The sequence below is a fragment of the Xiphias gladius genome, chromosome 3, assembly GCF_016859285.1.
Source record: "Xiphias gladius isolate SHS-SW01 ecotype Sanya breed wild chromosome 3, ASM1685928v1, whole genome shotgun sequence".
NCBI lineage: Eukaryota > Metazoa > Chordata > Actinopteri > Istiophoriformes > Xiphiidae > Xiphias > Xiphias gladius.
Genome location: NC_053402.1, coordinates 6,047,031 through 6,067,895, shown reverse-complemented (window position 1 = coordinate 6,067,895; position 20,865 = coordinate 6,047,031). Strand labels below are relative to the sequence as shown.

Genomic DNA, 20,865 nt, shown 5'->3' with positions numbered 1-20,865 from the left:
AACCTGTGTGGAAAACATTCTCCATGCATGCAGGTTTGGCAACATGTCAACAATTGCCCTATGCTGAGGTTAGATTTACTCAAGTTAATGTTAGCTCAATGCGAGGGTGAAACTTGGTTGAGATTGTCCAGTGAGCCCTGTCCCAGAACACGCATGCAGCTCTCTCTCTCATGCGCACGCCAAATGACAGGTACACAGAGAGGGCAGGTAAAAACTTTATGGATTTTTTGATGGTCCACTGGCCCACTGATGCAGCAGCCCACTGGGATTTGCCCTGGATGGCCAATCCGGCTATGGCACAGACGAAGGGGAGGGGGAGAGGATGGACCAAAGAGTGCATTTCCTTGTTTTTTGCGAATGGGGTGGACAATCAAACTTTATTTTATCTCTTTTTTGTTGATGTTTTGCATCTGTTTGTAGTAATTTTACATCTCTTTGTATTGTGTAATTCTATAGTTCTTTTGTGCCTCTGATTGCTTTGCCCTTTTTTGTAGTTGTTTTTGAGCCTCTTTGTAGTTGTTTAACCTCTCTTAGTACTTGATTTGCATCTCCATAGTTGTTTTGCCTCTTTTTGCTTTTTCCATCTCTTTAGTCAGTTTTCATCTTTCTGTTTCTGTTTGTGTTTCAACTTTAATCTTTCATTTGTGTCTCTTTGCAGTTGTGTATTGTCTCTTAATAAATATGTTCCTCTTTTAGTGACATTTTGCCAGTGAAGCTCAGGGGGGATCCCTGACTCCTTGGGGCCCCTGAGCCTGTGCCCAAAGAAATACTAATTCCTTTTATTATACTGTATATTATTTAATATTTCTGATCTGAAAAACTAAAATTTAAAGATATTTGATAATTTGTCTTCCAGTCCCACCTTATGTAATTACGGAAAAAACACCCCCCTCCCAGGTCATTAAAATCCCCAAAATTCATGGACAAATTACAGAGAACATGAACTTAGTGTCCTCACTGGCAGCCACAACCTTGGAACTCATTGGGCTGTTTGCATTTTTACCTCTCTCTGCAATTACCCTATAGGCCATTTCTGTATCATATCTCAGATCTATTAGTGAATAAAACCTTGAAAATCTTGCTATTAGACCCACCGCTCTCCCTTTATCAGACTGATCCATCACACTACATGTTCTGAAGTGCCTTTGATGCTGTAGGATCAATATTAATCAGGTGCTTGACTCCTGAAACTGAAGTCGAACTTTTTCATATTTCTTGCAGAAAAGTTTATGTGATATATGTTTTTATTCTTTAGTCACCTGGCATTTTCATTCCAAGAGTAAAGGAATGGCATTTTCATTCCAAGAGTAAAGTGAAATATCACAGCTGCAGTGTGTTATATTGTGAACATAATTGGAGTGTTGTGGTCAGTTGTGGTCTCATGCAAACCATTGCTTTGCAGTAATTATTTTCACCTGTCTGTGTATAAATCCACCACTGACTGACTGAAGCCTTTTGCATTGTTATTGGGTAACAGTGTATGTCCAGTAATCTTGCATTTGCACCCTTTTATTGTCTATCACTACCACTGTAGCCACATATCCTGTACTGTAATTCAGCTCTCTCTGTCCCCTTCTCTTTCATCCATCCCTGGCCTTTCCAGAATGTTCCTCTCCAGCTCCATTAACATGCCTGAGATGTGTCTGGTAGTGACACACACACAACACATACACACAAAAAGGGAGAGCAGTGGGTGTATCATGCTGTCCAGGGAACCGCGTCCTCTGTTCCCCCCTGACTTTGCGCTCCACAGACCCCCTGAATCTGCTGCATTCCTTTCCTTGTCATCTGCCTGGCTACTGGGGGAAAGAGGAGTAACACACTGGAGTAAAACAGGAAAACTACTTAAGTGTTACTAGAGTGACGTCAGGTGCTCTGCAGTACCTTCTACGCACAGTCAAACACATGTCAAATATGCTGCTATCAGTTCCAACAGCATATGGGTATATGTACGCTGTATATGGAGTGAAGTGCTCCAAGGAGTAGAAATGTGAAAATCTACAACCCCATGACAGCTGGGAAAACTCCATCAGCTGAGGAGGATTGTGGGTTACAATTGAAAGCTCCATAACAACTACTAAATGTACCTTGTGGTTAGGTTGTTTTGTTAAAATTCTAACACTGTATGTTCACACATTTGGCCTATCTTTCAGACTTTATATGAAAGGATTGGTTCACAATTTTGCAAGTTGGGTGTTCTACATTAAAACAGGTTTTGCTTGATTTAATCATTTCTCCTGTTCAAACTGGCAATTAAAAGATCCCTTCATAATGCTCTTCCAGTGAATGATTTTGTTCCCCATCAATTCAGTGATGGAGAAAAAAAAATCCACAATTCCCATTCTGTGTAAAAAATACATTTCAAAGTTTATCTTAAGTTAATAAGAGGAAAGTTAGATAAGAGTCAAATCAACTGGATATTTTCAAAAGGTACATTCTTTTCAGACTGCTGAAACTTATTAACTTCAGATAAACTCCAAAATGTAGAACAAGGACTGTGGATTTTGATTTTAATGGCCAGTAAGAACAGGAGAAATTATTGCAGCAAGCATTAACTGTGTCATTTTCATTGTGAGCATATAAGCATTATTATTATTAGTAGTAGTAGTAGTATGAGTATTGACATAATCTAAGCACTAGCAATATTTGCTCTGTTATAATTTCCTATTTTTTCATATGTTTTTAATAACTTCTTTTGTAGAGTATCATTGAAATAAGTGTTTACATACAATTTTACTCATAGGTTTACTCTACTATCTTGCTATTTGTGACAGGATATAATGTGTAGTTTAATTACAAGGGGAAAATTTTTTATATTTACCCCCTAATGCATTTTAAGGCTATGACTGATAACCAAAATACAATGACATAAGTTCAGCAAAGCGCATCTCAGTACACGTGAAAGGCATCCCTGACTGGCCTGAAGATGGAAAAATTGACACTGATTAAATCTAATACCCGAGCGGTGACATCACCCCCCCCCCCCCCCAAAATGAGGAGGCTGCGTCCGGATTGGACGGCGGCCCCGACCAATCAGAGAGCAAACACATGGGAAGAGTTTAAAAAGATTCAGAAAAGTGTCGGAAGGTTGTCCTAAAGCCTCACGAGCAGGTCCGAGCACAACTGCGACGTATATAAAAAAAGAAGAAGGTATCACGGATTTGTTCTGGACTTTTGGTGTGTGTTTCCCCTGCCTCGGATAGAGAGCTGTAACCTGCTTCTCCATTTTTAAAGCCCTCCTCAGCTCCACTGTAAATAGACAAAACAACAGAATGACAACACATTTCAGGAGCGGCCCTGCCTTCGGACTTTCTGCCGAGGTCAAGAATAAGGTAAGATTACGTTTTTATATTATTTTGTCATATCAAACACATTTTAGCTGGAGCATTAGCTCCTCGAATGGGGGCAGGGGTCCACCAACGGTCAATGACGGTTACTTAGCATGATAATGAATATAGTAAACACTCCCTATTTGAATATTTTATAACTAACTCCAAGATGTTTTCCTCCAAACAGATTCCTATACAGTAGGGTTTGTGGTCAAATGGTTGTTTATATGATATGCTGAGTATTTATATGGAGCAGTGATAGGATTACTGGATAAAAACTTAGTATTTAGCAAGTTGTAGCCATCATTGTCTACCTGAACAACCTGTTAGCATGTCTTTCCTCCTCAAACAGTAAAGAAAGAACCCAAAAACTGACTAAAATGTAATGAGTGGCTGTAACTCTGATCTTAAAGCAGATATTTTTATATGCATGTCAAGTTTAAATAAATAAATAAAAAGGTATTATGATGTGATCTCACTAGTGTGATTCAATGTTGTGTGTATGGGAAATGGCTCTGGTGACACACTCCTGCCGTTTGATAATAGATCACAGTGAAGGATGTGATTGTTTTGGAGCTGAAAGTAAGTCTTAGTGGCCAAATTATTTGTGTGATTATGAAGGGTTAGAGCATTTAGTCTGCGAGAGTGCAGCACAAGGGGGAGGCAATTTGACTTGCACTGCATCTGCTGTATTATTCTTCTGTTATTGGTTCATTTTTCTCTGTGACTGAGAAATCAAACTGATTGAAACATGAAAAAATGTATCATCTTTTTAAGATTGTGAATATGAGCTTGCATGTATTGAGAGGCAAGATTCATATAAAGGTATTTCTGATTTTAACCATTGATTAAAGCTTGATTTGCAAAACTAAAGGCACATATTGTAAATGATTATGAAGTGATTTACTTGGACTTGTAACTTACTTTTGTAAGCAAAGTCTAAATTTTAAAAAAATGACAGTGGGTTAGTGGTGGAAGTATTCAGATCCTTTGAAAGTAGTAATACCACAATGTAAAAATACAATGTCCTGCATTACCAATCTTACTTATGTGCAAGTAAATAAGTATTATTAGCAAACTATACTAAAAGTATCAAAAGCTCATTTTACGCACTTTATATATGTTTGTTGTTGAAGCTATATAAATGTGTCAGATTTCATAAACTGATGATACATTTGTATGTAAAGTATCAATCTGTAAATTAATGTAGTGCAGTAAAAAAAAGTACAACATTTCCTCTCAAGTTTTGTGAAGTAGCTATATAGAAATAGTCAAGTACCTCAAAGTACAGTTCTAGATTGGATGTACTTAGTTACATTCGGACACTGAATTGGGTTTGACCCAGGACAACAAGAACATGCACAATCATATTTCTCCAATTTAAGCTGTCAGCATCCTGACAAAGCCAAAAAGTGTTGATAAAGTTACAGTCAATTAAATTTTTTATGGGATTTTTTTCATGTGTTTGCTGCCTCTACTGGTGGTATCATGACAGTAGTAACTCTGTACAATGGGATGAGTCAGAGCTGCTGACAGTTTGTGTTCGGGATGAGAACGGTCAGCCTGTGATTGTTCCAACACCTAGATCATCATTGTCGTTATTTTCCTGGAGGGATGTGGCCTCTTCCCTGAATAGTGCCATCTCTCATCTGTACTTTGATCTTACACAGAGGTGCACTTCACTTTTTGAAACCCACATTCCTTTCATTACTTCTATTCAGCAGTCAGCAGACTCTTAGTCAGGAATGAAGGTTTGAGATTTTGGTGCTAGTCTGGCTGTTTTGATGTCATCTCTGTACCCTTTCCAAGTCTATTATGTGCACAAGGGGCAGGTGAAGAAGCATACTCAATTTTTTGTAGAATAGAAACAATGTTAGCTGGGGAAATAAACTTTTTATTAGATTGGTAGGGCTTCATGGGTCAAGCAGGGATGGTAAGTTCCAGCAGCATGACATCAGAGACGAGCAGAGATGCAGCAGGAAGACTGACAGGTGCATCAGCATAATCCAATGGCCTTTTAAGGAGTGACCAGGCTCTGACTTGGAACTTGAGAAAGTGTCCTTAGTCTAAACAGTTTACATTGAAGTCAAGAATGACGAAAACACTGTCCTGACAGAACACAGGTGGACAGGAGATGGATGGTGGAGACAAAACCATACTAGCAGCTCACACAGCAGACCCATTTTATACATGCAAAGAAATAATGTCAATAGAACTGTTTCTTTTTGTGTATGTAGAGATTTCCACTTATCAGTTACAAACAGCTAGACAGGTATATATATTTACAGTGATGATTTATTCTTTGTTGTTGGACCCCACATGGTAATATGTAATATTGCAAATGGCCTGTGAGATTCCTTATAGGTTGTTGATCAACCTATAAGTGTGTAACTTTTGAAAGAAGAAATAAAACATTCTTGGTCTTACAGATTTGAAGTTGCATTCATATTAACACAAACATACCATTACTAAGTTCAATAAACACAGGAGTTTTGCTGCTATAGCCTTACTTGGTGTGACCGTAGATGTGACCGTATATTATAGTGGCTAATGTTAGCTAAGCTTTGCAATGTTAAAATTGATCTGTAACTGACATTACATGAAATTATTCAGTCATGCATAATGTCATGTAATGTAACATCTTACATGTAACATCTTACATGTAAAATGTCTAAAAACAAGCAGCTCTACAAGGACTCCCTGAATAAAATACAGTTTACGATTTGCCAGCTTAATTTGAGTCAGGGACGATCTGATTCTCTTTAAAGAATGATTAAACAAGATTAAGAATTTGACCAGACATTCAGTGCCAGCTTTCAGTAGGCAACTTGTACATTTACTTAAGTAAAGTGTTTAAGTACAAATTGGAGATACTTGTATTTTACTTGTAATTCCATCTGTGCTACTTTATACTTCTACGCTACATTGCAGAAGGAAATACTGTACTTTCTGCACCACAAAATATAGCCTATTTGACAGATTTTATATACAGTATACATATTAAAATATATGTTAAGCTTATAAAATACAATACATTAATAAAGATTAAACCAGTGTTTCCCAAACTTTTTTTGACTTGTGACTCTTTACAAAAAAGCAGTGTCTATTTGGAGTCCTTTGTCACGTTACAGATAAATTATTAGTTCCACCAAAAAGGAATTTCCCCTCTAAAGATCTCGGAAGGTTTCATTTAAATCATTGTTAGCAGCCCAACAAGGTCAAATTATCCATGATTAAACAAAACAGAAAAGATTAAGGAAATGTGAAAAATTGCATACAAATTTTATTTAGCAGAAATTGTTTATCCATTCATTTTGGCTAACTGTTTATACCTCTCTGTTTTCCTCTGAAACTGTTTTTTCTTCTTTCCTACACCATTAATCATTTCACAACCCCTCAGATTTATCTTGTGACCCATTGGTTTGGAACTGCTGGACTAAAATACCAAAGTAGTTGTTAAATCAATAACACCTGAACCAGCTACAACAGCTAAATGCTGCTTATGCATTAGTGCATAATTAATGTGATATATGATATTATATCACTGAAAGGGGTAATTTTTTATGCAGAAGGAGTACTTTTACTTTTGATACTTTAGGTACACATTGCTAATAATACTTAATAATGTACTAGGATTTTAAATAAAGGACTTTTAGTTGAAATCAAGTATTTTTAAATTGTTGTACTTTTGCTTAAAGCTAGACTATTTAACTTATAAAAGAAGAAATAACAAAATGTTCCTTAAACAAATAAGTGATGCACCGTAGCTCATAGCAGGAGGAGGTTTGTCACTGTAGCCTTACTTGGTCTGATATGACCAGTAGCTTATGGTGAGTAGTGTAGGCTTATGTCAGCTAACTTTAGAGAGATATTGCTCTATATCAGACTCAGTTTACTGACTTTATGATGGTTCTCTTCTATTCTCTTCTCGTGCTAAGTATTTTTTAGCATTTCCCATTTTTCAATCATTGTCACTTGTGTCCACAGTGACCTTTCTATAGGAAACGTTACATATTAATGCTCTATGTAAAGGATCTGAGTAGACCTGCAAAGGACAAGTTTTGATTGAGGTTTGATACCCAGCATCACAAATACTATCTAGTCCATCAATGGTCAGGCAAGAAAATTACAAAAATTGTCTGATGTTTAAAGTTTTAAAATGTTTTAAACGGAATATTCGGGGTATGTATTCATGCTCCATCCTATTTTCCTTTTTGTGATTCATGTTTATGAATAGAAAATGTCTTTCAAAGTTTAGAAAACAACCAGTTCTGACTGCATTCCTGAGCTCTACTATGAAAAGAACAACACACCTAAATCAAACTCTGAGCTCAAGTACCTCAACTGGAAGCAGGACCTGTCGATCTTGGCCTGTCTTTATCAGACGTGGTTTGCCTGAATAGTCACCTCACTGTAAAAGGGCAGATTCTGGAAAACCCAGAGGGAGAGTGAGAGTGAGAAAGAGGGGGAGAAAGAAATATGACCTGGGCCAATTGGTGATGGAGAGCGAGACAGTCAGAGGGAGAGGGAGGAGTGTTTGGGAAAGCTGTTTCTCCCAAGTTTGGTGTGATAGACTGGAAGCTACGCAATCCCTGTTGCTTTGAAATACTTGTTTGTGTTGGCTGCCTGTCCCAGACTGTGAGGACTTATCTGCAGAACATTCAGGAAAAGGGGACGAGGGTGTGTGTGTGTGTGTCTGTGTGTGTGTGTGTGTGTGTGTGTGTGTGTGTGTGTGTGTGTGTGTGTGTGTGTGTGTGTGTGTGTGTGTGTGTGTTTGAAAAGGGGGGAGCAGCCTTAAATCCCAGGCCAGAATTCAAAGTATTAGGGCAATGTTTGTGCGAATAAAGAAATACATGGAAAGAAGAGAGAGAGGCCGGTGTGCTTTTCCAAGTAGGAATGTCCTCAGGCCTTTTTCATTTTCATTTTTATTCCCATTTTTTTTATACTCCTCATCTCAAAATATTTATTATTATACAGTAAGACTTAAGTAAGTGACAATACAGTTATGGTGTGCCGTCCCTTATGAGAAAAAAGAGGGTGAATCCAGAGTTATTTTTGGAACTAAAAACCTGAAATTAGGCATGAAAGAAACATTGTATGAAACTGAGGTAGACACTGGTGTGTATATTACCCTTTTAAGATTTGAGTATTGTATATATTTTAAGTTGCATTACCTCTCCTATACTGCTTTCATTCCATCCCTTCCAGATTTTCAGTTTATTCTTCCCAATCATAATCGAAAGGGTAATGTGTTATTTTATAGGTGTGTAATTTCCAAATAAATTCCAAGGAAGTTTCCTGGAAAGAGCTATTTAATTTGTTACAAGTTATAGGGGAAATAGACACAATTTTCAAATGGTATATTTTTGATTCTTACAAGTATTAATCCAAGTTTTCAAGGGTTAGCCGAATGTGCAAAAATTTGAAAAACAAAAAAAGTACTATAATTAGTACCAAATTAGATAGTAATGGCCAGGAAACTTTTGAAAATGAAGCAGAAATAACACACAAGTAAAAAAAATAGTGTTAAAGTTCAATTGAAAATACTAAATTTGACTACTCCTGAAGTAAATGGTAAACAGACTGCAATTTTATAGCACTTTTCTAGTCTTATCGACCACTCAAAGCGCTTTTACACTACAGGCCACATTCACCCACACATTCATACAGCACTTTCTATACGTACAGCGCTTTCTACACATAAACACACACACTCTCACACCGATAGTACATCAGTGGCATTTATATTCCACTGGACAGTATTTGATGCGGTTTGGTGCATACATTAATGTTTTTTGTTCTTCTTCAAGGTAGAAGGGTCAATTTGTGAACCTTTTTTTATTGATCTGTTTTCTGTCTTCCATTTCTTAGAACCACAGGATATATATTTATACCAATCTTCACTTGGCTGCATAAGCCCTGTTTTTTGTTTTTGTTTTTTGTGTTTCTCATGAAATTCACTAAAAGGACTAAAGGCCTGCCCCTAGAGAGTAGACTTGGTAATGGAGAGTTTGATGGGCTGAAATCAGCTGTCATTTTGTAACATCACTGAGTATGAAGCAAAAGTAAAATGTAATGTTTCCCCTTGACCTCTGCTCCATCCTCCTTGTTAGCTCGCAGGTAAGTACGACCCGCAAAAGGAGGAGGAGCTTAGGCTGTGGATTCAGGATGTGACTGGCAAGAGGATGGGGGACAACTTCATGGAAGGTCTGAAGGATGGAGTCCTGTTGTGCGAGTGAGTGGACAGACACTCTGAGGATGCTTGTAGCACAGAAACATCAGAATTGTAATCATATTCATTTCAGTAATATTATTGGTGATTGTCCCCAATAATATTACATCCCCCTAAAAAAAAAGGTTTTTTGAATTCTGTGTTTCTTTCTTTGTAGACTCATTAATGTTCTCCAGCCAGGTTCTGTGAAAAAGATCAATCACTCCAGTCAAAACTGGCACCAGGTAATGTACCAGCTCCATGGGAAAAAAAGCCTTATTAGTCCTGCTAGTCTCAAAGTCAGGGACATTTTCCAGAGCATGTGGAACTTAGTTAGTTTGCCATATTGGCATTGACAACACAGAGCGTATTTACATTCCATAAAGTAGCTGCCATATCAAATGAAGCCAATTTTGGCACAACTTTTATTAGCCTTTTACAGGACTGGAAAAGCAAACATTGCTTCTAAGGGTTTATTGAAACTCTCTTCAAAATTCTCACTGTGATATTAACACTGCTACAAATGAAGGCACACATAGTCAAGCTCTCAGATGGAGTCAGACATTATAAGGGCAAAACCCTTGAGATTCTACCAGTATTTAGCAGTTGTCATTTAATTTAGTTTCTTTGCATTTAACTAGGATCTTATTTATTCTTTATGGTGTCCACACCAAACTGTAATCACAATATTATAGCATTAGTTCCAAATTTTGGGAAAAACACTTATTCGCTGTGTTGCGGCAAGCTTTTAGATGAGAAGATCAATACCACTTCCATTTCTGTATGGTAAATATGAAGCTACTGCCAGCAGCTAGTTAGCTTAGCTTAGCACAAAGAATAAAATGGGAGGAAACAAATAGCTTGGCTCTGTCCAAATATAACAAAATTTGACTATCAGTGCCTCTAGAGCTCACTAATTAATGCACTATATCTGAGGCTAGCTGTTTCCCCATTTTCAGTCACTGTGCTAAGCTACGCTAGCCGGCTGCTAGAGGTAGCTTCATATTTGCCATACAGATATTATGTACGAGTGGTATCAAGCTTCTCATCTAGTTAAATGTATTGCTATCTATTGCTTTAAAAGGTACCAACAGTCACAGATTATTCTTTGATTGTGTACAGCTGTATTCAAGATGAAACAAAACTACTCAAGGCTGTATGTAAGATGCCAAATAGATGCTCTTCTCAAATAATTCCCTTTTTCCCTTTGTCTGCTTTCTTCCTCAGCTGGAAAACATAGGGAATTTCGTCCGTGCGATCACAGAGTACGGCCTGAGGCCACACGACATCTTTGAAGCCAATGATTTGTTTGAGAATGTCAACCACACTCAGGTTCAGTGCACACTCATCGCTCTGGCTGGAATGGTGAGGGCAGCTAGACACACACACACACACACACACACACACACACACACACACACACACACACAGTTACTCCAGTGACATCTGTTGTAGGAAAGTGTAATGGTGGAGAATCAGGTGCAACCAACAAAAAATGAAATAAATATAACTTAGGTTACTGACACCATAAGCAATGACTGTACATGAGTATATTGTCATTGTTACATACAGTATATTGTATCTTAGAGCCATTCTTTTACCTTTGAGTGCTTTTGTTCCATGGACTAGAACAATATGGAAACAGCACTAGCATAATAAAAACAATATGGGTATGAAGATAATACACTCTATTACCACCATTTTCCTTTCTGTTGCTGCCTTTTCTGTCTCTCTCAGGCCAAGTCCAAAGGTTTCCACTCCAAGTACGACTTAGGAGTGAAGTACGCTGAGAAGCAGCACCGCCGCTTCGCTCCAGAAAAGCTCAGGGAGGGACGCAACATCATAGGCCTGCAGGTCAGAACAGAAGGCATGCTGAACTAAACTAATCGGCTACTTTATTACCCATGGTCACATATGGGATTGTGGATCCATGTGTCTAGAGATGCTCTGCGGGTAAAAGATGCTTCCCAGTGGGTTGTAATTGTACACTCTCCTGGGCCCATGCTGATTGAATCTTCACAGAAGCATCTTTCTTGAGTCTTCTCTCATCTGCCCTGCATAATTGATGTAGAATAGAATAATACATTAATTTGGCCATCATAGATGTGATCTTAGATTTATTTTTTTTTGTACAGATACTGTACAGATATGTCCCCAAACTAACAGAGTGTTTTCAGTTATTTAGCTCACTCCATTTTATTATATCTCTAGATGGGCACCAACAAGCTTGCCAGCCAAAAGGGCATGACCTCTTATGGCACACGACGCCATCTGTATGATGCCAAGATAGGCATGGACAACCCACTGGACCAGTCTACTATCAGCCTACAGATGGGTACCAACAAGGGAGCCAGCCAGGTGAGGGGAGAGATTCAATATTCACTAAAATATTGCTTTTATTCATCCATTTTGCCAGATAAAATATCAGGCTTATGATGAATCAGTTTAAAGTGTAAGGCTGTGTTGCTCTGTTTTTTTTGTTGTCATATCCAATGAAAAGACCAAAACCAACAATGCATTAGTCTGTTTTTGGGCCCTTAGGCCACTGGAGCTCACTGGAAATGTACATTTTTTTTTCCCCCCTGTTACATGAAAGACCTGGGCACTGTAGTTTTTAGCAAAGGTTACTTAAACAGGAGTAAATATTGAGTTTGTTGGGGACTATTTACAGCTGTATTAAATACACATTTGATGCTGTATCAAAGTGATGCCCAACCAGGGATACCAAGAAGTAATTCTGCAGTTGCCAGAGGGTATGTGGAAAGAAGCCTGCATAAGAGGCTTTGGAAAAACATATCTACATTACCTGCAGAATTCTTTTTTTCTTTTTCTTCCTTCCCTTCATCTTTTTTTTGTTCCCCAGTCTGGCATGACAGCTCCAGGAACCAGGAGGCACATCTTTGACAAGAAGCTGGAGCTGGAGAACTGTGACACCACCACCATCTCTCTGCAGATGGGCACTAACAAAGTGGCCTCCCAGCAGGGCATGACCACCTATGGCCTGCCCCGCCAGGTCTACGACAACAAGTACTGCACCAACCCCACCGAGACCTACTATAACAACGGGAATGAGGTGGAGTTTGATGGCTACAACCAGTACTCTGATTAAAAAAAAAAAAAAACGGACAGCCCCCCCCCAAAAAAAAAAATCTTTGCTTTTACTTCAACTAACCAACCACAATTGTCTTTGATGTGCAAACCTCCCAGACTGTTATTTAACACTGATTGACGTTATTGTCTGCTTTATTGCCCGTTTTTTTTCCTAAACATATTTTTACTCTTGGGAATTTATTGTTTTTCTTTCCATTAGTAAAACAAAAAAGTGTTTATACTGACCTTATATCAAACAATTTTATGCAGTGGCCAACTTCTGTATCTCATTGTACTGATTAATTTTATTATTTCTCAAAATGCCCAAACAACACTCAGAAGTTGAGATTTAATGACCTTTGCTATTTATAGATTTTTTTTTTTTTTTTTGTGCTGCTTTTTCTACCTGCATTGTAATTAGAGATTTTTAATTGTTTATATCCCTTGCCTCACCTCCCTACCCCTCCAGTTTAGTTTGAACACTGATGAAACAGAATTTGAGAATTCCTTGAAATGAAACAAGTGACCGTGTTGGTGGTGTTGAACTTTGACCCAGCTGAAACAGAGTCCATTTGGGAGCTCCACAGACTCTAGGATTCCACTGCTGGGGCTGACACAGAAGCTCCAGGTCCATAGACTGACCGGGGTGGATAGTGCAGGAGGACTTGTAGCTTTGTACGGACATTGATTTGTTTTGTGAGCACCTGCACTAACAAATAGTCATGTTTGCAAGCCTGCCAAATTACTAATTTTGCTAATTTACATGGTTTGTGTGCAGCATGAGTCTTTGGTTTTTAAGGAAGTTTTTAGAAAAAGTAGCAGGGTCTGTCAGACAGTGCATTTTTAAAATAAAAGAGTAAATGTAGGTGTTGTGATATTCAGTTTGATGTTAAGGTAAACTTAGTCACCAGTAGTTTTTGTATTGCAAGTGAACCTTTTGTCTTGTCTTCCATCCTTTTGGAAACCTTTCCTATTTGCCTTATGTCTCAGTGAACTTTGGCTTTAGTGCTGTTGCTCCATTTGCACTTTACCTGGCCTCACTTTGTGTGCAGTAAACAGTGGAGGGATGTAAGTAAGTACATTTACTCAGATTCTGTACTTAGGTACAAATTTGAGGTACTTGAACTTTATTTGTTTTACATTTGATGCCACTTTATACTTATACTCCACTACATTTGTCAGTTATAGTTACTTTACAAAATAATATTTTACAAATTAGTTTAGGAAATATGTTAGAATAAGTAATAATAAGATAATAGTATAACAATCACAGGGGTCATTTTTCTTCATTGAGTACTTTTATTTTTCAAACTTTTAAGTACATTTTGATGATACTGCGAATGAGTATTTTTACATTGTGGTATTGCTACTTTTACTTACGCAAAGTGTCTGAGTACTTTGTCCACCACTGGCAATAAATGGCAATATCAAAGCAGACCCAGGTGCTTGCTGATAATTGCTAATGTGAATCATGCCAAATATACAGTTGAGATTCTCCTTTTGAAATGTCTGCATCATACTGTTAACCCACCGAATGTCTTGAATGTAATGTTGTTGTAAGGTTAGAAGGGCCACTAACTGTCACAGGATTCATTTTAAGACATTAGAGTTCATAAATGTACACTTAAAGTTAGAAACAGAAGAGGCACAGACAGTTGCGGTGTGGTGTTACACATCAAAACCTCTCTATTTCTTTGTAAAATATTGAGATCTATTGGCTTTGAATTACTGTCAGTTTAGTGTTAGTGAGTTAGTGTTTGAACTCCTGATCTGTTTAGACTTTCAGGGACAAAGGCATCACAGCCATGATTTTGGACATGTAGCAGGGTGCCATCTAGTGGGAAAAAGCATATGTACATTTACTGTATTTTCAATCCATCAAACGACCATAAATTCCTCTTATTCAATCAAATGTGGGAATGTAGATTTTTTTCTTTAGTTAATTCATTTATCATTACTACCCTGTAATATCCAGAATGGCAATAATGTTGAGTGAATGTGTAGTAACATTTCACTCTAATGTGATGGCTTTGTTTTAACATTGTTCAAACTATACATCTTTGCATACCTCTTTTTTTTTTTTTTTTTTTTTTTTTTTTTCCTCGATATGCTTTTCACTAAACATGACATTTGTGCAATAAAAAACACTTCAAAAATATGGTTCCGGTTTAATTTTCTCATTATTGTTATTACATCAAATTACACTGTAAATGTGAAAAACACAAAAGTAGTGTAATAGAAATGACATGATCATGATTTTAAAAAGGAAAATAATAAAATTTAGCAGTACAAATATATGTATACTGTTCCAAAAAATGAACGATTTGGCAGTTTTAAAAAAAATGTCAACCACCAACATGTTTCATTGCATTGGTGACAGGGTTCAAAACTAAAACAATACTTCCACAAAAGTAACACTTGTACGTGTTGTTATAATCTGCATACAACCCTGCAAAAACCTAAAGAAAAGAGAATTTTTTTTTTAAATTTATAAATCACAAATACCAATAAAGGACAAGGAATGTTTTATACTAGTAAAAGTAACAGTCAGATTACATTTTAAACTTAATTATATGACAGTTTGGTACAGAAAAAGACAGAACATCTTTATCTAATGTAAAAGAAAACAACACTTTTCATAAGCGAATCAAACCTTTACATTGAAAATTGTGATGTAGACAGGTTACTGTCAAACAACATAGCAACACTCTGGCCCAGCCAGAGCAATGTGTCATGCTCAACAAGCCAAACTGTAGTAAAATGAATCCAAGCATGTCATACACTTACAGAAAAACACAATGTTTTGCTACATGGTGATAGCTAGACAGGAAATGATTCAACAGACGTATCAAAGGGGTGTAACGTCACTGAGTGAAGTGAGAGAAACAAAACAAGACTACTGATTAGCTGCTTCACAGGCATCGATCCAGTCACTGTAAACATCCACTGGCTCGGACAGATCTGTTGAGGAAAGGTTAAGGGACATTCCAAATGTACACACAAGAATTTTCATAAGAAATTGGGAATTATTGATTACTTCCCCAATCTCGCAGTATTAAGAAATTCATTATAAAGTTCCTGGATACAAACCACAACCAAATCACTTGTTCCTTGGCTCTTGACCTGACTTTCCACATTATATAATTTCACAAGACTTTACGATATCCCTCAACCTAAATTACAAGCAAATGGGACCAAAAACTCTCCCTGGCAGGTGAAAGTAATTGCAATCAGCCATACGTGATGTTTTCATCTTTTGTTGTTTAAAGGATACAGGTTATTGGAGTCTGGAACTCCTCCAAGCAAACACTACATGATATAATTCCTGTGTTGCGGGTTCGTTCCCTGAAGAAAAGTTAGTATTTTGTTGATCATGACGCTATTCTCTGTTTTTTGAAAGCCTTGTGATGTTACATTGAGCTGAACTTACATTTTGACATCGCAGGATTTCTCATGGTTACAGAATGGGCAAGTGAACTGGGTGTCCAAGTTACCCGTCATCTTTTTCTTAGGAGGTGGCTTTCTCTTTGACTTTCTGCGCCCCATTTGCAATCATGTATCTCTACAGAAAAAACAATTGAATAAATATGTTTTTTCTTCTTTTTCCATCAGACTAGACACTTCATTCACTCTGCGCTGCCCTTTAAACTCTTTAAAAGAAATGCCAAAGTACTGTGGCTCTGAGGGTCGAAACACAACATTACACAACATTTCACAAATTACAATGACATTTCAGATTACGGAAAAGGTGGGACAACACTTCTTTTTTGTGATTCGACAGAACCCAAGTGTCTGGAGACAGTTCGTTGTCATTTCCTGTTTCTATTGTGTATTACTCTCGGCTGTGTCCTTGCACGAATTTTAAATTGAGTTTGAAAGGATGGAAGAGGAGACTCAATTCACAAGAGAATATTTTAAACAAAGTACATTCAATTGATGTAATACTTGCTTTCAAAATACGGTATCATGACATTAAAATATTCAGTGGAACACTGAAAGCATGCTTGAAAGAATTAGGACTGAGGAGACGGGGCGTCGTTGTCGTTCTGTTTTATAATGTCGTTGTGTTTTGTGAAATGCTGCTGTGTTTTGACCCTCAGGCCAAACGTAGCAAAGTGCCCAAGTGTATGTTCCTGTGTGTATGTACTGATAAATTATTTAAAATTGGCATGCTTTGTCAAGTATTTCACTAAGCCACTAGCAGTACTTTTCATGGTTTTGCATCAATTTATTTTACCTTCAATAACCAAAAGAAAGTGTTTTAAACCACCACCTACATAACTGACTTAACTACATAACATAACTCTGTATTGGCATAACTGACCCTTGTATCGAAAAAAACAATCATTAAATCATAGTTTATCAGTAATAGCTTTCTTTTTTCATTGCTCACCTGGCTCCCAGACGAAAACTTCTACGCGTGCATAGTAACTGACGTTACCACTATGTATATTTAAAAAAAAATGAACTATGTTTTACTACAGCTATACCCCCTGCCAAACAGCTCAACTAACGCCAGTCAGGATCAGAAAAACACTTGCACTAAAGCGCCAAAAAGATACCGCTACACGCTAGAGAGCTATTTCGCTAACCGCTGGGTAAATAATGGTTGACAAAAAATTGCTTTTGAAGACAATTTTCAAGGTAAAAGACGAAGGGTTGCAGAATAAATCACTTGCTTAATGATGTGACTATTGTCTTACCAAACTGATGTCTTGCAGAGGAGGAGGATGCTTTGTGTAATCCAACTATCTCAGGATGCACCGTCTCTCTGGGGCTGCTTCTGATTGGTTATTTGAAAATTTCTCAGGGTTATGATTGGCTCTAAAGCGGGAAACTGACCGCCTTGTGTATCCAGTAGCGGATCTCTTTTCCTCTCCCTCATCCAGTGATGGTAAAAATATGATAGATAGATAGATAGATAGATAGATAGATAGATGGATAGATAGATAGATAGATAGATAGATAGATAGATAGATAAGTTTTCTTTTAAAAGTTGTTAGCAAGGTTTACAATGTCCTCTCCAACAAATCAACTAAATTAAACCACAAAATATGTCATTTGTAGCTTATGCAGCATAACCTTAGTCCTGTGTCAAGAAACAATAATGTAAGAGTCAGGAGATTACTGCCAGATTCTGAGCCCCAGATGTAGTTTTGAGAAAATGTACACTAAAATGTGAAATAAGGTTCTCTCTTTTGGCCTCTTCCACAATAGCCAAAAATATTTTTTTCATTACACATAAAATTTGAGCCATCAAGACTCAGATCATCAGATGAGGGGGAGATATGATTGACATACTAGTTAATGGACAATGTAATTCATTTTTGTGTTCATCAGGGATTCAGAAATCAACCAAAATGTCAGAAATGTGCTATCAGAGAGCCTCCTCTTCAGCTTCACCACATCTGTTATATTGTGGTACTCTTTATTGGCAAGCAGGTTTCCAAACAGCCCTTTGTCCTTGAAAAATAGCATTAAATATATAAAAATAAAAACCCATTTGGCAAAATTGGCAGCTGTAATTGACTGAGATAAACTGATAAATTCTCCTGGTGAGGCAGCTTAGGCTGCCTAAGCAGTATCATGCTGAAAAGCTCACTGATAAAACATTTCTCCCAAAAAATGATGAATGGGCTGAGTCATACCAGCTCAAGGTCAAAGTGTAGTGAAAAAAAATAATAAGTCTCTCTCTCTCTCTCTCTCTCTCTCTCTCTCTCTCTCTCTCTCTCTCTCTCTCTCTCTCTCTCTCTCTCTCTCTCTCTCTGTGTGTGTGTGTGTGTGTGTGTGTGTGTGTGTGTGTGTGTGTGTGTGTGTGTGTGTGTGTGTATGTGGATCTTGCCGTGCCACAGAGCCACAGAAATAGATGAAACCTCCTCATGTAGAAATAGTCTCACTGCCGCAGTCAAGGAAACTGCTGCTGGGAACTGATGAGGTGCAAGAGGAATGTCAGTGTTTCACAAAGTGGTTCTATCAAAGGCTTTTTGTTGAGGTAAAGAACATATAAACTGAAGCATTCTGTGACAGACATTTTGAGTGTAGCGAAGGACCTTTGTAACTATATGCCTCCAATCCAATAATAATAACATATAACAAAATAGAAGCCTATAAAATTATGTTAAAATATAAAAATGTTTTACATATTTTTGCATAGAATAAAGACTGAAATGAAAAACAAACATTTGAAGAAATTTGAATAAATAATCATAAGTTGGGGCTGTTGTATTTAAGAAACTCTGGAAGTGGTGACTGATTTATTGACTTTAGAGAGTATACCAGTCCATCAATTTAAAAAAATATATATTGAATTACAATTAATTCAAGAAAGTAATCAGGTAATAAAATAATACACATTAAAAGGTTCAGACAAAATGATATATCCACTGGACTGTGGAGGAAATGTGTAAATTAATTCATAGCCTAAGACCTCTAGAATATGTACACTCGATTTATTGGTACAACCATATGTAGCATGTTGTGTGTGGTTTAAATTTCATATAGTGTAAGCATTACATAACTAAATGAATGGTTGAATTATGCAGACACAGATGACAATTTGTTATACGATGTGGGGGGTAGTAACTTTAAAAATTTGAGGACACTGCGCTTGAGTATTTCTGTGTATTCCCGTACATTCTTATATCTTCTTATAATACAGTGTAGTAATCTTATAGTAAATCATTAAAGATATTTTTTCTATGTTTATCTGATGGCTGTGGTCACTAGCAGCGTAACATACATGGAAAACACATATACTCCTAAGATATGATGCATTGATAAACTTTCAAATAACCAATAACTTATACCACCTGGGCGCAAAACATCAAAATTTTGTTTATAATAATTATAATATAACTTTTAAACCAATTACAACTTTGTGAAATATAAAACTATATAGCTTATGTAACCTTTTTCAGATGAATGACCTCTGTGGCCATAATGAGCTATTATGGGATAATGGTGAATACTAAAATGTAATGTAAGAGTAGCACAAGAAAAGAAGTGACGCATAGTCAGAGGAAAAACAGATCCAAAGTGAATGAATGAATCCAATTTTTAATTTGTAAGAGGAAGAATGAGTTATTGATGAAAATACAAGACTATTTTCACCTTAGACTGACTCCTTAGTTTAACTTCTGACTTTCTTTAATTGAAGCTTCTCCTCTACTTCAGCCAATAAAAACAGATTCTACAACCATTAACTTTATAGGTATAAATGGGCAGATACAGTTGGTAGGATTGTACAGCCACAGCATATAAGACACATTTCATCATTCAAGATACAGTTTCAGCAGTCAGTAGCAGTGGGTAAGTAGTGGGTGCTGGTTATCTGTTCTGAGAAATTAGATATAAAATCATAAATCTATAGGACAAAAATGTTAAAACTTAAACTTAAAAAATTTAAACTGAATTTTGTACCAAACAAAGCCAAACAAACAAACACAAAAATGGCAACTGAACTTCACAGGGCGTTATTCCCTGCGAAGGTAAGATATGGGTGGAAAGTAAAACCCAAGGGAGGAACTGTGAGAGAAAACATAGGATAGAACTCGATGAATGGATGCAAAGTTGGAAAAAATTAAATGAAAAGATCAAATACTTATTTTCAAATATCATTGGTTCGCCCTTGCCACAGCGGGGCGGGGCTTAATGAAATCGTAATATTACAGAGGAAGTGTCTCGGCTGAACCAAGGGTCATATTAACGATATTCATTTGTAGTTGGCTTTCCGAATAACTTATAGGGTAAGGAAACCAAGGTAAGTGCAGGCTTTTGTTACGTCTAGTGAGCAAGTGTACTTGAATTGCAAAATGAACTAAGCAACGCTGCCGAGGAAAAGACTTGTGTAACTCTCCCTTAGCTCAGACGGTAAAGCTGGTTAACTTGTCAAGTCCAAGCTAGAAACTGTTACCAGTTGAAGACCGAAAGCAGGTTCACTGCTTCTCTTTCATTTATTTACCTTTAATCACGCCATTTTCACAAGTTGTTGCCTTTGGGATGCTTGTATAGGTTATAATTGTCAGAAATCAAATGTGTGTAAAGTATTTCCTCTGCTCTACCTTTGCACCCTTACCTCATCCTTGAGACTTTATCAGGTCTGGCCCTGTTTTTAACCCTAATGTTCTTTTTGGGCTTCTGAAGACCACAGACTTTATGAAAAAGCTCAAAAAAAAAAAACGTGATGACTTTTATGAGAATTGCTTTTAAAGATGATTTAGAACTGTTGACATACTT

The 20,865-nt window shown here is 37.1% G+C and overlaps 3 protein-coding genes across 5 annotated transcripts in view; 2 read left to right on the top strand and 1 right to left on the bottom strand.

The window, feature by feature from the left end:
• Positions 1-3,018: 3,018 nt before the first annotated feature.
• On the top strand, positions 3,019-14,067 carry cnn1b (calponin 1, basic, smooth muscle, b). The gene is made up of 8 exons (XM_040122819.1): positions 3,019-3,150; positions 3,235-3,332; positions 9,443-9,564; positions 9,719-9,785; positions 10,768-10,905; positions 11,278-11,394; positions 11,752-11,898; positions 12,404-14,067. The coding sequence occupies exons 2-8, from the start codon at positions 3,273-3,275 to the stop codon at positions 12,647-12,649; spliced, it is 897 nt and encodes a 298-aa protein (XP_039978753.1). The 5' UTR covers positions 3,019-3,150; positions 3,235-3,272; the 3' UTR covers positions 12,650-14,067.
• A 735-nt stretch (positions 14,068-14,802) lies between these two features.
• elof1 (ELF1 homolog, elongation factor 1) lies at positions 14,803-17,406 on the bottom strand. 3 transcript variants are annotated; one of them, XM_040123591.1, is made up of 4 exons: positions 17,310-17,406; positions 16,061-16,192; positions 15,905-15,975; positions 14,803-15,591 (listed from the first exon to the last, which is right to left on the bottom strand). In XM_040123591.1, exons 2-4 carry the CDS (start codon positions 16,174-16,176, stop codon positions 15,527-15,529), a joined length of 252 nt encoding a protein of 83 aa, XP_039979525.1. In that variant the 5' UTR covers positions 16,177-16,192; positions 17,310-17,406; the 3' UTR covers positions 14,803-15,526. The 3 variants fall into 3 exon arrangements, with proteins under 3 accessions (XP_039979525.1, XP_039979526.1, XP_039979527.1); XM_040123592.1 differs by having other exon boundaries at positions 17,334-17,406; XM_040123593.1 differs by lacking the exon at positions 17,310-17,406 and adding an exon at positions 17,024-17,238.
• A 2,873-nt stretch (positions 17,407-20,279) lies between these two features.
• Positions 20,280-20,865, top strand: part of tmem205 (transmembrane protein 205) — a 3,091-nt gene continuing 2,505 nt past the window's right edge. Inside the window, exon 1 of the mRNA XM_040156487.1 lies at positions 20,280-20,389. The gene's annotated coding sequence lies outside the window, so the exon portion shown is untranslated. The remainder of the gene's footprint in view (positions 20,390-20,865) is intronic.